The 17,731-nt window shown below is 39.5% G+C and overlaps 1 protein-coding gene across 3 annotated transcripts in view; it reads right to left on the reverse strand.

Moving 5' to 3' along the window:
• Positions 1-17,731, reverse strand: part of Mnat1 (MNAT1 component of CDK activating kinase) — a 161,383-nt gene that overhangs the window by 42,739 nt on the left and 100,913 nt on the right. For all 3 annotated transcript variants that reach the window (XM_085697540.2, XM_085697538.2, XM_048415716.3), the window contains exon 7: positions 7,426-7,547. In XM_085697540.2, coding sequence (XP_085553666.1) covers positions 7,426-7,547 — 122 coding nt within the window. The remainder of the gene's footprint in view (positions 1-7,425; positions 7,548-17,731) is intronic.

Consider the following 17,731-nt stretch of genomic DNA (forward strand, 5'->3'; position numbering starts at 1 on the left):
CTGTGTTTCTTGTCCAAATCTGTACTTCCCAAATGGTTCACACCATAACTAGCAGGTTATTTTACATCAAAATCCTCTGTAACTGGATACAATATGCACACACATACACACAACTAAAATAAATTTTGCAAAACAATTCATTTTAAATAAGTATATCCCTCACTAGTTTACTTTCTCTTTTCTTCCCTTTCAGAAATGGATACAAGCTGGGGATATGGGTCCAGTTGTCAGAGTGCTTGCCTGGCAGTGTAACACTCTGAGCTTGGTCCCTCAAACATAAAATGTGGTGGCTGAAGTCTGTAATTCCATCACTGAAGAGGTGGAAGGAAGCAGGAGGATCAAGTTCAAGGTCATCCTTGGCTACCTGCAGAGTTGGAGGTCAGTTTGGATTACATAAGACCTTGTCTCAAAAAAAAATAAACAACAAACATAGATATCATCTACAATGTGAAAGCATGAAAGATTAAGAATTCCTCAAGACATCCTTTTAAAATACCTCAGTACTGTATACATTGAAGCTGTGAAGAAGACTGGGCAAATTATGTGTAACAAACAAAGCCACTTTCAGAGTCAAGAAAAGGACAGAGTCAACAATAAGCCTTAACATCTTAGCTTTAACCAAATGAAAGATAAAGTCTTCAAATACAAGTCTTCCTGAGGAAAAATGGCAGTTTCTTAGCAAAGCTCTAGAGCTCCAGAACTGCAAAAGTAAAAGTTGGATGTGTTGATGCATGCCTGTGTAGTAAGCATTCAGGAGGCAGAGGCAGAAGGACTGTGAGTTTGAGGTCAGCTTGGAATACAAATTGAGAAGCTGTTCAAAGGAGAGGGTGTGAGGAGGCACAATTAGGGAAAGAAAGATTATGTTCAGGAATACAGAAACCAAGAATGGTAAAAGGCATTGAAATATTACCTAAAATATTACCAAGCAAATACAAAGTACTACAGAAACAGACTCTTCTCTTACCCTGAAATATTTCAGAATGAAAAGCAAGCCCTGCTGGTCAAATAGTACACATTTTACCATTTTATTGGTGATTTTCCTTTCAAAAACACAATCCCTTAAAGGAAATTTTGTAGGAGTGTTTCCAGAAGAAATGAACATTTCAATAAGCAGTCTGAGTACAGAAGATTCACCTCACCCAATAACCAGCTCAAAGAAGGAAGAAAATCAAAAGAAGACAAGTTCATTCTACGTTGGAACAAAGACACCCATCTTCTATCTTCAGATGCCAGAACTCCAGGTTCTCAAGCCTTGCCACCAGGACTTGAGCCCCTTTATCAACTCCATCCCGTCCCGCCTGCTCGTTCTCAGGCTTCTGGCCTCACACCAAGACTCACATCAACTGCACTGTTCTCAATTCTGAAGACTCGGAGAACTGTTCTTCTGCTAGGTCCTGGTACTCCATCATAGGAGCCAATTCCCAAAAGAGATCTCATCCGCAAACTATGTATCATCATTGGTTCTTTGGCAGTAGAAAACTGGCTAAACAATCCACTAACAGATCTGATAATGTATTTTTATTGTTAGTTTTAGGCCAGAATATTAAGAGGCATTTTCTTCTGTTTTGTTCATTGGTATTTTCTTGGCACCCAACAGGAAATTGTCCCACATAAATACCCGCTGAGTGATACGCAAGTGAACAGCAAAACAAATTTACTGCTAAAAAGTTCACTGCTTCTCAAAAAACTTGGAAACACTAAAAAGTTTCATTTTCCAATGAAAATCTTATAGTGTCTACAGGGGCTAACAAATTTTCTACTGAACTTGCTCTTTTGGAGTTCTAGTTAAAAAAAAACAACTGTATTTCACTGTGATAATTTATTATGGGAGCTGCTTTTCTGAGATTAATTTTAGAATATATCTCATTACATATTTTTAATTAGCATTATGATTTAATATTGTTAAAGTCTTAACTACAAAAATATGATTCTGGAACAGACTGCATAATTACATTTCCTTAGAGACCTTGAAATCTCGTGAGCATTTACTCTAGACTAAACAGCTTCCTTCAGCTGCCCTGTGTCTGACTGTTGATGAAAGACGCTTGTTTGACAACTGCTTCAAGCAGAAACATATTTTTCCATGACTGCATAAAAAGAGACTTAAAGAGTACCAGACTACAGCCAGACTAGGAGCTAAGATACAAAGGTTCACGGTGATGTGTGAGTTGACTTCTAATTCAAATACCAACAAAAACAGATATGAGTAAAAGAGAGAGAGAGAGAGAGAGAGAGAGAGAGAGAGAGAGCCCAAACTAGCTTAAAAATACTTCAATGACCACAATAAAGTATAATATAAATTATGTTAATACATACGCATACTTCAATTATTTTTGTGATTTTTGTTTGCCTATATTTTTTGATTTTATGATGCTCCCAAGGCCTTTGTATTATCTTAAATAAGCAGTATACTTAAAAATTGTTTGTTTGTCTGTTTTTGAGCAAATCACATCTTACTACCAACAAGTAAAGCCTAAGTACTAGAAACAGTACTTGTCATACTCTATCTTGAAGACATTAGCAATAGTTAGGTGTCTGAAAATTCTTTTCTGTTGTTGTTGCATTTGTTTTTTCTTTTTTGAGGCAGGGTTTCTCTGTGTAGCTCTGGCTGTTCTGAAATTCACTCTGTAGACCAGTCTGGCCTTGAACTTATACACAGAGATCCATCTGCCTTTGCCTTCCAAGTGCTGGGGTTAAAGGTGTGTGCCACCACCACCACCAGACAAAGCAGCCAATGGTATGACTTTGGTAGTGGCTGTACATGAAATGCATTTGTCAAAACTCAAGGAAATGTACACACAAAGTAGATATATGTAAATTTATACTTTAATGAATCTTTAAATAAATTCTCATTTTTAAGTAACAATATTTTAAGACATTCTAGATTACTATCAATTATTTCACCAACAAAACCTGAACTAATCCATTTAAAACAAATTTAAGAACTGAGAATCAGTTTTTTCTAAATACTACTTTAAGCAACTACCTAGAAATATAAGGACCATTTGCTATTAATTTTTTTAAATACTCTGCAAGTACACTAACACATGCATAAATGTACTCAATAAAAATAAATGTGAAGTATGTGGGCCAGCAAGATGATTCAGCTGGTAAGGGTCCCTGCCTCCAAGGCTGACAATCTGAGTTTAGTCCCAGGGATCCACTAGGACAAAGGAAAGAATCAACTTCAGAAAATTGTTCTTTGACTTCCATGTGTAAGCACATATGCAAGAGTGTGTATGCACACACAATAATAAATAATGACATATTTTTAAAAGAATATATTCACATGGCTCTAATCGGAGACTGAGCATTTATTTCCCGGCTTCCCAGACCCAAATAATCACACAGAAGCTATATTAATAACATCACTGTTTGGCCATGGTTCAGATATAATCCTAGCTAGCTCTTACATCTTAACTTACCCCAATTTCTATTAATCTGTGTATTGCCATGAGGCTGTGGCTTACTGGTAAGGTTCTATAGTCTTTCTCCTTTGGCAGCTACATAGCGTCTCCCTGGCTCTGCCTTCTTTCTCCCTGCATTCAGTTTGGTTTTCCGGCCTACCTATATTCTGCCCTGTAATAGGCCAAAGCAGCTTCTTTATTAACCAGTATTCACAGCATACAGAGGGGAAATCTAACATCACACAGCCACTGAACATTGAAAAACAGTCAACTCATTACTTTGTAAACACCCACTGCAAGTGTAATGCATGCCCACTGCAATCATTCATATAGTTACTACTTACACAGCAAGTGCTTGTAGAAATAATGAAATGGAATACTGGTAATCTATTCTTAGCGAAAACAGCTCAGCTTTGGTGGAGAACAGGATGGAAGTTTCTCATACAAAAACTAAAAACTAACTAGCAAATGACCCAACAACCTTACTTTGGATATCATCTAAAAGCAATGAAAGCAGGGCACCTATAATAAACACCCTAACTGAACACCCAGGTTCACAGAAACACTATTTATAATAACCCAGAGATAAAAACAACTCAAATGCCCAGAGAGAGACAACTGGATAAAGAGGTATATACATAGACAACATGCCATTATTTAACTTGAAAAGACCTGTTATACACTTCAACAGGACAGACGTTTGAGGATATGATGCTATCTATGTGAACTAAGCCATCCACTAAAGACAGAATCTATATTATTCTATATGATTCCGTTAATGAGGTACTTAAGAGTAGTCAAACTGCAGAGACAAAAAGGCACTAAGAGGAAGGGGGATTGGAGTATCATGTTTAATAGTTTCAGTTTTGCAAAATGAAAAGTTCTGGATATAGACAGTACAGATGGTTGGTTGCACAACAATATGAAACTACTTAACAATACTAAATTGTCCACTGAAATTTGTTAAGGTAGACTACTGTATATATCTGTTACCTCACCTTTAAAATGGTCATTTAAAGGGTTTAACATGAAATCAGAGGTGTAGTAAAAACAGAAAACAAGGACGAAGAAATATTTGAAGAGGTAATTGTGAAATTAAATAATAAAATCCAGATCTAAAAACTCAAACTTTTAACACTTAATAAAATTCAATAACGTTTTAAATTGAGTTCTTTGGCTACATTAGGCACAATTTAAGTATTCAGTAGAAAGTGACCAGTGGTCACCACACTGGGCAGTATAGACCTACAGCATTTACATCATTACAGAAATTTCTACTGCCTAGTTTACAACATTTACATTTAACATTTTTTTAAAAAAGATTTGTTTGTTAATTTTATGTGCATGTGTGCATCCCTGAGTATATGCATATGCATCCCTTGTGTCAGGACCTGTAGACACCAGATGCACAGGTGGGTGGCTCACATTCAATCTGGGGGCTAGGAACCCAGCTGGGGTCCGCTGTAAGAGCAACAAGAGCTCTTAACTGCTACACCATCTCTCCATCTGATAACTCTTGATATCATTGAGATTATATCTGTTATAAAGGCTACTTTTCTATATTTCTCCTTATTATTTTTCTTTTCCTACTTTTCTTTCACTAGACATTTTATTTTCCCATTTTCATGTATGTGGCTGTGGCACATGGTGTGTGTGTGTGTGTGTGTGTGTGTGTGTGTGTGTGTGTGTGTGTAAATGTTTACATGTGGGTATACAAATATGTGGAGGTCAAATGTTGATGTCAAAAATCATCCACTATCACTCTTCCACCTTATTCAATGAGGCAGGGTCTCTCAGGCAACTCCAGAGCTTGCCAATATGGTTAGTTCCATTAGTCAGATTGTTCAGGGATTCCTTATGTCTGCCTTCTGAGGCTGGAATTACAAGCAGGTTACCATACCCATCTATATTTATGTGACACCTGGGAGTCTTAAGTCTAGACTTCATGATCTTGAAGGATGCTCTTTAACTAAGGAGCCATTTTCCTTGTTCTAATTGCAACTTTTATGAACCCGTTGTTTTCTCTGTTATTGGCTGTATTGCTAATTATTCCTGGTTTCTTTTGTTATTTTTTGGTAGCTCTCCTTGGTTTTATAGCACACTCTCGCAATGACAATGTGCAGAGGTGACAACAGCAGACTTTCTTCTCGTTCCTCTCCTTTCACTGCTACTCTGAAATCACTGAGATGGCTTAGAGGACAAAGGTGCCTGTGTCAAAGCTGATGACCTGAATCCAACCCAGGTGGTGGGAGAAGAGAACTGAACCCCCCACCCACTGGTACTGTGGTGCTGTGGTGTTTTCTCTCTCTCTCAATAAGTAAGTAAATATTTTTTTAATCCAAAACATTTTAACTTTCCATGTAATAAGTCATGATCATTTCCATGATCTCATAAATGTAGCTTTTGTAACAAATTTATTAGAAAATGTAGAACTCTTTAATAGAGGCAGCATTATTTTAAACACCTAATCTTTATTGACAAGAAAGATTCTAAGGAAAAATGAAAATGATAGTTCTGGCTGTTGGTAATTCAGGCAAAGATTTTCTAACCCAACATCTGTGTTACATGTAAGTTTTCTTTGTCATAAAATATAATATTCTTGGGGCAGAAGAATAATATCTCAGTGGATAAAGTGCTTGACATGTGAGCATGGGGATCTGAGTTGAATCACTAGAACACGTCACAATCCAGATGTGGTCGTACCTGCCAGGAACTCACTGTGGAGGTGATGACAGGTATAATCCAGACGTGGCTGTACCTGCTAGTAACCCACAGTGGAGGGAGGTGATGACAGGCTAGCCTGAACTGTGATTCCCAGGTCCCAGTGAGGTATCTTGTCTCAGAAAACAGTGCAGACGGCTCCTGAAGAACACTCCCTCTGGTCACCTCTGGCCTCTATACACACATAGACACGCAGCAGCACACATACATGCACAGACACACTCTCCCTAAAATGCATGCATATCTTATCTCATTCAGCTTTAACTTTTAGTGTATAGGACAATTATTTAAAAAATTTGTTACCTCAAAGGGAGTTTTAGATTTTCCTAGTCTGTTGACTTCACATTGGGGGTTGTAAGACTTTAAGAGAACACAGAACTAAATTTTATCTATCCTTAAGAGCTACCTAATACCAAATAATTAAATAGTATGCCATTTTTACTTTAGGCTACCATGGATCCTGGATAGCCGTATGTAGAACACGGTGCACCATCCTTAGGTGTAGATTTTAACTGGAGGACACTGTAGGTTTTGCTGTGTTTCCTGTTCCCAGTCTCTGCTGATGAACTCGCTGGTGTTAGTCATGTGGCCTCACTGTGTGCGTTCGTTCCTTTCACATTATTTTCTCATGTTAAGAAACACAATTCCTAAATCAGTTTCCTATTCAACAGTTTACACTGAACACCCAGACGGAACCATGACTTCCTCCACCTAGCTCATCTGTGTCTGGCCTTCCCAAGGGAATACAGACCCCATTTGCTCCCAGGAAAGGCTGTCTGTATTATTCACAAAGCCATGCTCTCAATTCACTTTCCAAAAGAATACATATATACACTATGACCTTTGAGCCCTCGTCCAGTCCTATATTACACCTACTGACAAAATATTTTGTGGCTCAGCTCTCATAAATGTAGTTTCGATATAGATAAAAGAGAGTGATTAAGTCTGCCAATTTTTATGGAAGATGCTGAATTAAAACTTTTATTGACCTATTATTTACTGAGGTAATCCTTAATTCAAACAAGTGGTAAGCTAAAACAGTCACTCAGCTATGGCTGCAAATGACAGCCTCACAAAGAGAACTGCTGCATCCCAGCCCTACCCTTGAGAATCTAGCACATACACTGAAAAGTCAAGATGTTAAATAGAACTCAATGTAGTACTACTGACTTTTAAGAAATGGGATTAAGTTCTGTAAAACAACCCTAAGAAAAATAGAATGTCCGTTACATAAAAAGAGCAACAACAGAGCCGTATACATCAGCTCCTCACTATGGAAAGTGTTTCTGATGCTTACCCAAGTCTTCCCAACATCTCCAGCTCGGGAACTTCTGGTCCACAGGTCTCTATCTGCAGGGGCTGGTATTCATAGAGTGCTTCCTCAAGTTTCTGCATTGGTGCTAAAGAAATCTGTTGACCCTATAAGTGTAATGGAGGACATACATTTTAATAGGATTTCCATACTGTTATTTGTAGTAATTTTAAAGATGAAGTAAATTTATCCGTTAGAAAGAACAGCCATTGAGGCTGAAGAGAGCGCAGCAGTGAAGGTTGCCCGCAGCCCCTGTAAGGGACCTGAGTTCAAGTCCCAGCACCCACGCTGGGCAGCTCACAACTGCCTGAACCCTAGCTCCAGAGGATTCAACGCCCTCTTCTCGTCTCTGAAGCTGCTGCACTTACATGCACATTCCACACACTGCCACACATATACAGATAATTCAAAATATAAAATAAAATATTTTAAAAATTAAAAATTAGCTATCAGACTTATGTTTCTGTAGGTAGAATGCATTCCATAACAAACCACATTCTATAACATCCAGTCATACAATTTATTAAGGAAAATGAAATTTTAATAAAGAAATTCAGTGGAGGAAAATGAAATCCACCAATAAATGCAAAATTTTGCCTTAATCAGTACTATTTTTTAGTTTCCATAGAGCTAAACAAAATATAAGCATAGTCCAATCTTATATATTTCAATTTTTATAAAATACTTTCACAGATTTGGTAATCAGTGTTTTTATTTTTTAAAAGTTCTAACTAGGGAAAGGAGCTAACAAAATAAATTTTGAGAAACCATCACATAAATATCTTAACTCTTTATAATAGAATCAGGCTTACCAAATGAGTACTATATGCACATATATACACATGTGATGTAAAAAATAATTAATGATAAAGACTAAATTCAATTGAACATCTAGGTATTTTTCAAAGAAGAAAGAACTACTAGGTATCACATCTGAATACAAGGACAGAAAATCAAATGCCACTCAGTCATCTAAGTGTGCTTACATACAATGTACATATTTATCATTTGCTTGGGAAAGGACTCTCTGATTTATAAAAATCTCTATTTCTTAATAAGGTGTATGATTTCTGATTCCGATAGTTCTCATCATTTCTCTAATTTATAACTTTTTACAAAGGATGACATAGAATACGTATTTCAAGACATGAATTTTAGCTTTCTTAAGTCACTGCAGTGTGAAAGCATGTACTAAAAATATTGGCAATAACATCTGAGTTGCTGAAGCTGTGGTGTCTACCATTCATTCTCTGAAGGAGGGAGAGATGTCAACAACCACTTAGAATAATTCAGTGTAGCCAACACTTTGGTACCGCAACTTGGTGTTATCATCTACAGAGTTCACATTCAAGTCTATGTGATCAAGTTAAAATCTCTCTCTCTCTCTCTCTCTTTCTCACACACACACACACACAGAGAGAGAGAGAGAGAGAGAGAGAGAATGAGAATCTGGGAGTCAGGAACAAGAGCTGCAATAAAGAGACAAGAGACTGTAATAGGACTTTATACCCTCCCTGCCATATTTATACCTGTATTTAATATTCAATGTCAAGTTAATAAGCCATCTCTGTCCTGTGTTGTTCTCATCCTTCCCTTCATTCCCTTTCCTTTCCTTCCCTATCTTTCCATTCTTTTCTTTTAATAGGCTTTCCCAAAGAATAAGCTGGCCTTGATTGCAGGTTCTTCTGAGATGAGACTGTAAACGTTATTTGATTCCATTTCCTTTCTTCTCTTTCATTCAACCCTGAGCAAGGACTCTCTCACTGCCTGCCCCTGTCACCACCACCCTCTTTTCATCTACCTTTCCCCCCTTGGTGTTTATCAACCCAATACTAATTGCTAGTCTTACTCTTTCTGATAGGAAATATTGATTGCTAACTTGGCAGACTCTAGAGTAACCAAGGAGAAAAGCCTCTAGGCAGGTCTGTAACGGATTTCAGACTAGGTTCACGGAGGTGAGAAGACCCACTCTAAGCATGAGAGGCATCGTGGCCAGCTGCCTCCAGCTCCTCATACCATGACTTCTCCACCATTGACAGATTGTAACCTCAAACCCTCTGAGCCAAAACAAATTATTCCTTCTTCCCTAAAACTGCTCTGGCCAGGCTTTTGTCACAGCAAAAAGAGAAGCAACTAATACAAACTGTTTTCCTAGAGAGCAGCCTGCTTCTGCCTCCTGAGTCCTAGGATTAATGAGGACAAAAAGTATAGAACCAGGGGGCTGGAGAGATGGCTCAGCGGTTAAGAGCATTGCCTGCTCTTCCAAAGGTCCTGAGTTCAATTCCCAGCAACCATATGGTGGCTCACAACCATCTGTGATGAGGTCTGGTGCCCTCTTCTGGCCTGCAGACATACACACAGAAAGACTATTGTATATATAGTAAATAAATAAATATTTTTTTAAAAAAGTATAGATCCATCTCCAGGGAATGTCCTGTCTCCTAGTGAAGACATACATCCAAAAATTAAATGCCAGCAAATACAATTAAATAACACTTCAAGTTGGTTTCACCCAATGGACACAGGGATGGTTCAGCACATAAATATAAATAACATGTAAACGGACTCCAAAACATAAATCACAGTATTAACTCAATAGGTACAGACAAGTATTTTGAAAAAATCCAACATTCCTTCACGATAAAAGTTCAGAAGATATAAGAAACATGGGGAACACATCTCAGCATAATAAAGGCTGCATATGACAAGCCTATAGCCAACATTGAAAGTGGAAAAACTAAAGACACTTCCAGTAAAATCAGGAACAAGACAAGGGTGTCTACTTTTTCCACAATTACTCAGCATCATGCTTCAAAAACCTGGCTCGAGTAACAAAACAAGAAAATCAGCCAAAATTAGGAAAGTAAGAGGATAAAGTATCCTTATTTGCAGACATGACTTTATGCACAAAAGATCCTGAAGACCCTACCAGAAAGCTCATGGAACTGATATATACTTTATAGTGGCAGTATATAAAGTTAACATATAAAAATCAGTAGCTTTTCTATATACCAATAACATGTCAAGAAAGAAATCAGGAAAATAGCTTCATTCACAGGCCTTTAAAAAAAAAGGAATAAATAAATAAATAAATAAATAAATAAATAAGTGAATGAATGAATAAATAAATAAATAGGTGGTAGTGGCACACACCTTTATCCCAGCACTTGGGAGGCAGAGGCAGGTAGATCTCTATGAGATCGAGGCCAGCTTGGTCTACAGAGTTCCAGGACAGCCAAGGCTACACAGAAAAACCCTGTTTCAAAAGGAAGAGAGAGAAAAAAAATGAAAGACTTAACTAAGAAGTGAAATACAAGACTTCTACAATAAAAGACTGAAGGAGAAAACTGAAGAAAACAGCAGAGACCTCCTATGATCGTGGACTAGGGGCATCAATATTGTCAAAATGGCTGTATCACCAAAAGTAATCCAACATATTCACGTCAATTCCCATCAAAATGTCAATGCCATTCGTTTTAAGTTTAGCATTGTTTAAGATTACTTTTATCTATTAATTACGTGTTATGCATATGTCTGTATACATGTGAATGTAGACATCCATGGAGTTGAGAAGAGGGTGTCTGTGGCTACCAAAGTTTCTTCCCTTCTCTCCTGGAGATTCCCAGGGCCGTGTGACCTCCAGCTTCCTGGAGACTCTGCACTAGCTCTGGCTTGAGGGGGATAACCTAGCTAGAACCTGGTTCTCTTTGTTATGGTGATTCCACTTGTATTCAAGGTCTTAGCAGTGGGCCCATAGCTTGCCTCCCCTAGCTGACCCTGCCCGAGGGGCCAGGAAGCTTTAATCTTCCCTACTGCTCCTGGTTGGGAGGAGGCCTTGTACGTCTGGTCCTTCTAGCCCACTGGTATAAAAACCTGACTTGAGTTTAATAAAGTGGCCATTTATTCTTGTGGTTGAGCCAAGTCTCTTTTGTGTGTGTCTCTTTTTCAACCCTCAGGACAATCGTCCCTTCTCGTGGGCCCGAGTTCAGGAAGCGCGCATCCTGGGTCGGGCGTGGGTATCCATTGGGAAGTGCTGACTCTTACAGGTGTCAGATCTCCTGGCGCTGGAGTCACAGGTGATCGTGAACAGCAGCGTGGATTATGGATGTTGGAACCTGAACTCTGATCCTCTGCAAGAGCATTAAGCTCTCTTTATCACTGAACCAACTCTCTAGTTTTTCAATGCTATTCTTCATAGAAATAGAGAAACAAAACTTTAAAATTCATATGGGAGCACAAAAGACCAGAGATAGGCAAAGCACTCTGAGAAAAACAATGCAGAAAGTACTACAACACCATAACATAACTCCAGCTATGCTGCCACGGCAACCAAACCAGCATGCTGCTACCTCAAAAACAGACGCACAGATCAACAGAACGACCCATGAGACCCCAGGATAAACCCACATAGCCACAGCCACCTAATTTTTTAGAAAGATGCCAAAAAATACAATAAATGCTAAATAACTTCCTTTACAAATCATGCTAAAAAAAAAAAAAAGAACCAAACTGGATATTCACATGTACAACAATGAGATGAGACTCATGTCTTTTACTCCTTACTAAAACCAAAGAACAAGGACCTTAATACAAGACCTGAAACTTTGAAACAATTAAGAGAAAGAAAGGTAAGAAAGCCCTGTAAAATATAGGCATATGTAAGGACTGCTGAGTAGGGCTCTAATCATTCAAGAAACAATGTCAACAACAAGCAATTGGAAAATCTGCTGCTGCTGAGTGAAGGGCAGCCTGCAGGAAAGAAGAAAACCCTTGCTCTCTACATACTCGACAAAGGGTTCTTATCTTCAGCATAATAAGAAAGTGAACCTGAAGAAAATCATATAGTTATCCTCCTGGATATTGGAAGTAGACAAGATTGCCAGGCAAACTTGGGGACATGGGGGTGGGGGTGGGGGGGTGGGGGGTGGATGTAAGGGGAGTTGGGTAGAGAGAAGGGAGAAGGGGAGGATTCGGGATAGTTTAGGGGAATGGGATGGGTGGGATGGAGGAAGGATGGATATGGGAGCAGGGAAGTAAATATCTTAACTAAGGGTGCCATTTTAGGGTTTGTAAGAGACTTGATCCTAGAGGGGGTCCCAGGTCCAAGGAGAGATCCCCAGATTGTTCCCTGGGCAGCAGGAGAGGGTGCCTGAACTGGCCTTGTCCCATAACCATACTGATGAATATCTTGCATCTCACCATAGAACCTTCATCTGGCGATGGATGGAGATAGAGACAGAGTCCCACATTGGAGCACTGGACTTAGCTCCCTAGGTCCAAAAAGGAGCAGAAGGAGGGAGAACGTGGGCAAGGAAGTCAGGATCACAAGGGGTGCATCCACCCACTGAGATGGTGGGACTGATCTAACGGGAGCTCACCAAGGCCAGCTGGACTGGGAGCAATGGAGCATGTGATCAAAATGGACACTCTGAACGTGGCTGGCAATAAAGGCTGACTGAGAAGCCAAGGACAATGGTGTTGGGATTTAATTATACTGCATGGACTAACTTTGTGGGAGCCTGGTTTATTTGGATGTTTACCTTTAAAGACCTGTATGGATGGGGGAGGACCTTGGACTTCCCACGGGGCAGGGAACTCGGACTGCTCTTAAGACTAGAGAGGGAGGGGGAGGTGGAGGGGGGGAGAGGTGGGGAGGGGGAGGGAAAAGGGAGGCGGGGAAGAGGTAGAAATTTTTAATTAAAAAAAAAACCTCAGAAAAAAATCAAATAGCTCAGTGCTGGGGAGTATTATTTTCAAGTGTGTGACTTTTGTTTACGCTGCATTTGTTTAACTCTGTAAAGCTGTGATTCTTTGCCTGTCTAAAACACCTGAAAGTCTAATAAAGAGCTGAATGACCAATAGCTAGGTAGGAGCAAGAATAGGTGGGGCTGGCAGGAAGAGAGAATAAATAGGAGAAAGGAGAAAAAGGAGGCGGGCGTTAAGGGCTAGTCACCATGACAGCCACAGAGTGAGATTGAAAGTAAGATAATGAAGAAGGAAGGAAAGGAAAAAGCCCAGAGGCAATAAGTAGTCAGGATAATTTAAGGAAAGCTGGCAAGAAAAAAGCCAAGCTTCAGTCAGGCATTCCTCAATAAGCCTCTGTGTGTGATTTATTTGGGAGCTAGGTGGTGGGCCCCCTAAAAAGCCTAAAAGGAGTAAAACCAACAACAATCCAGTCAATAAATGACGAATAAAATGAACACACAGTTCTCAAAAGACGAAATAAAATGAATAACAAACACACGAAACATTCTTCAACCTCACTAGCCAATAGAGAATACACATCAAAACCACAGGGCGATTCCACCCACCCCGTTAGAATGGCAATCATGAAGAATGCAAACACTCAGAGGTTAAAGTGTGCTCTGGTCTTTGAGAGCGAAAGAGTTTGCAGCACCCAGACCCAGCAGCTCACAACCATCTGTACTCCAACACAGGGGTTTGACTTCCTGGCCTCTACAGGCACCTGCTTCACACAAAAATACCCAAATGGATGGTCATACACAATTTAAATATATGTGTGTGTCTATAAAGTAAATCTTTAAGAACACAAATAACAAATGCTGGCAAAAACATAGAAAACTTGTATAGGAAAACTGCTAATGGGAACAAACTAGTCCAGAAACTATGGAAATTAGTATGAAGATCACTAAAAAAAAAAACAAAAAACAAAACCCTAAAAATAGATCTACTATTTGACCCAGTGATACTACATCTGAGTATTTAACTAAAGAACTCTAAGTCAACGTGCTATAGAGATACCTGCACATTAATGTTTATTGCAGTACCCACCACAATAGCTAAGTTATAGTACCAACCTAAGTGTTTATCAACAGAGGAATGGATAAAGAAAACACAGTATATAAACACAATGGAATTTTTTTCAGCCATAAAGAATCAAGGTATGCCATCTGCAGGAAAACAGATACAAATGAAAACAATCACATTTAAGTGAATTGAGTCAGTCTCACGGCAACAAATGTCATATGGTTACTCATTTGTGGTTTCTAGATTTTATATGTATTTACATAAAATCATGAATGTAAATATAACATGCAAGTAGGAATGAAACCATCTAGATGATCAAAAGGAAAGGGTGGAGGGATAGTAAAGACTAGGAAGGGAATCATGGAAGGATGTGCTCAACTTATATTCCATATGTAGATGAAAACTTAGTACCGTATACAATAAACAGACACAATGAAATTTTTTAAAAAGAGAGAATCAAAGGGATAGAAAAGTCAATGTGTGAAAGAATGGGACAGCACAGCTTATACTAGAATAGGATAGAGACTCCATGCAGTGCATTGGGAAGAACAGCAAAATTACCAGAGCGACATGTTTTACCTTCTGACAGTAGGGAAGAGCAGTCAGCAGGAATGGTGTCAAGAAACCGCATCAGTGCAGACAGCTTGAACTACATTCAGAAGGATGTCAATGCTAATTTGAAATGCAAATAGTAAGAAACAAAAGCCTGCAAGCCAATACTGGAACATCTTATCTCTATCACAGAAACAAATGGCAAGACAGAAAGCATGTTTGATAAGATCAGTCCACAGGAAGATGCCGCCACACAACTTTTATAAGAGAGTACACACCATGTACTCCAATGAACAAGAGCTCCTCCTCCAAGTCTGGAGGAACGTGAAACGTGTGGAGCTGGCACTAATGATTGGTGTGACTGAGAACCAGATTTGATTCAAGAACCAACGAGCTAAGTACAAGCAGAAGAATTCACAGAACGTTCAAGAAAAACTGCCAGAATCAAGTGGAAGCTATAAAGATGTTTCTGGGTCCACCCATTCCCAAGGTCATGCCTCTGCTAAAGTAGAGTCCACGTCTTCAGGCACATTCACAGCGAGCTCCATTCCAAAGTCAACCACAACCTGCAAGCTTCCCTCCATGATGATCAGGCCATAGGAGATGCTCGGGGTAGTTCCCAAGAGATCCTGCTTGACGGTCAGGCCCCCTGCTGTAGCTCCTGATTCTGTTCAACCCATAGTAGCTGAAGTCCAGACTTATGTAGGAGAGGATGAATGGCCAGTCACTGTGGAAGCTTCTGTTGCTGCCACAGCTGTAACTAGAGTCCCAGATGTTGCTCAATGCCTACATTCAACTTCTGAGCAGCTCAGTGAGTGGACACAGAGGATCTGGACACATGGGAGGCCTTGTAGACTTGGAGTTCAATTCTGAGCCCACAATACCTGTCAACCTGGTAGTCCAGGTCAAGGATCATGCCCTTTACCTCAGGATTCTGGAGAATGATGATACAGGCTAATCTGTATTAGTGTCAGACCACTCTGGTCCATATACTTAGAATATTTCCAAACAAATTAAAATACTGATTAAGTATTGTTGTGTTTATGTGGTAGTTGAAAATATTTTCTGCAAGCACTCTTTAACATTTTTCTTGTTAGCATAGCTATTTGTATGGATTTCTTCTTTTTTGCAAATATTTCTATGTGTAATTGCCTGCATGCACTGCTTAGGGCCTGGAAGGCCAGAAGAGGACTGAGGACCTCCTTGGAAGTAAATCTTCAGACAGTTGGGAACTTGGAAGTGGGTGCTTGGAAGTGAACTCAGGTTCTGTGCAAGAGCAGCATGTGCTCTTCACCATGGGCTCTCTCTCTCCAGTTCCATAGAGCAAGAACAGTTTTAAATCATGTGTGGAAATCTCTTTCACACCCATAATACACAGAGTTCATTGTAATAAAATGTTCCCTTTGCTTAGTATATATTTGAGGAAGTCAAAGAGATACTACTGCCCCTGCTTTTGATTCTTAAGATTAAAAGTAAACCCTATATTAGTGATTAAATATACTGTAGAGAATACTGTTTCAAAAAAGGCACAAAACTAAAACCTTTTCCATTTTTATCATTGTTGTCATACAATAAACAAAAGGCTTTGGAGATAAAAAGTTTAATGAGCAGAGCCACAGAAAAGCATACAACCTGGAGTGGGTGTTTAATCACTACTCTCGGGAGAGATGGGTAGATGGCTACAAACCATATCTTACGTGCCTGAATACACCATCCATTACTCCTGTAAGATCCAGCTTAGAACCTAAGTATGCAAGAGTCAGGACCAGAGTTCGGTTCCCCAGCACGCACAGGAACGCAAGGTGAGTCAGTTGGCCCACATGTAATCCCAGCATGAGGGGCAGAGGCAAAAGATCCCTGGTCTCTGGGTTTAACAGAGAGCCTTGACTAACGTGTGAGGTAGAAAGTAATCATGGAAGGCACTTGACATCAACTGTAGACCTTTACAGACACACATGCACACATGTATATGTGTGCGGGCACACACATGCCCACACACAACCATTCATGGACATCACTTATACATATATCTTATATGTGTATATGTATGTGTGCAAATCAGATTCTGCCTTGCAGAGTTTTTATTTCAGTAATCATGTAGTATAAGGAAATCATTTCTAATTGTAGTTCTTTCCCCACCCCCACAACCAAGACAGGGTTTCTCTGTGTAGTTTTGGAGCTTGTCCTGGAACTCACTCTGTAGCCTAGGCTGGCCTCAAACTCAGAGAGATCCACCTGCCTCTGCCTCCCAAGTGTTGGGATTAAAGGTACACGCCACCACTGCCTGGCTTTCTACTTGCATTTCTTAAGGTCATTTAAATAACACAGGAAAGAACAATGCCAAGACAGGTGCTCCTCTCCCAGTGGGAAACTCGTAAATGCTACACAGCATGTGGCACTGCTACTGAACCTGGGGTCCTGAGCCTTTCACTCTCCAGGCACTGAGTCATCTCAGTTCTAGGGCTACTTCCCGAGACAGGATCTACAGGAAGTTATTGAGAAAAATTAAACAAGGTATTTCTGTAGTTTCTATTTTGGTAAGTGTCCTAATAAACATGTGTGCGTGTATATATGCATATATGTGTTGGTATGAATTTTTATAATGTTTTAAGATGCAAGCAAACTAAAAGAATATGCTTGACACCGTCTACAAATTGCTTATTTAGAGTCACATTTCTGTGGTAGGACAGGTATTTTCAATTTATTTTAGGAACAAGTAGAGTAATTTCTGTACTTTGTTGTTCCGGCCACTCCAGGGTGATGTCAGCCTGTCATCACCGAAACAGCTGCACGGTAATAACTTCCTGGTAAAACATCATTTCATGGTAGGTACAACTCATCCCCCATCCGTGACAAGCACACAGAATGACTTTTTCTCATTATTTTTCAAAGTTTACAATAACTGTCAAAGGACAAATTGAGGGCAGGGGTCTGGAGGCTAAAAGATAACTAGGCACCTATGCTGGTGTTC

Source organism: Myodes glareolus, chromosome 11 (assembly GCF_982192425.1).
Source record: "Myodes glareolus chromosome 11, mMyoGla1.1, whole genome shotgun sequence".
NCBI classification, from domain to species: domain Eukaryota; kingdom Metazoa; phylum Chordata; class Mammalia; order Rodentia; family Cricetidae; genus Myodes; species Myodes glareolus.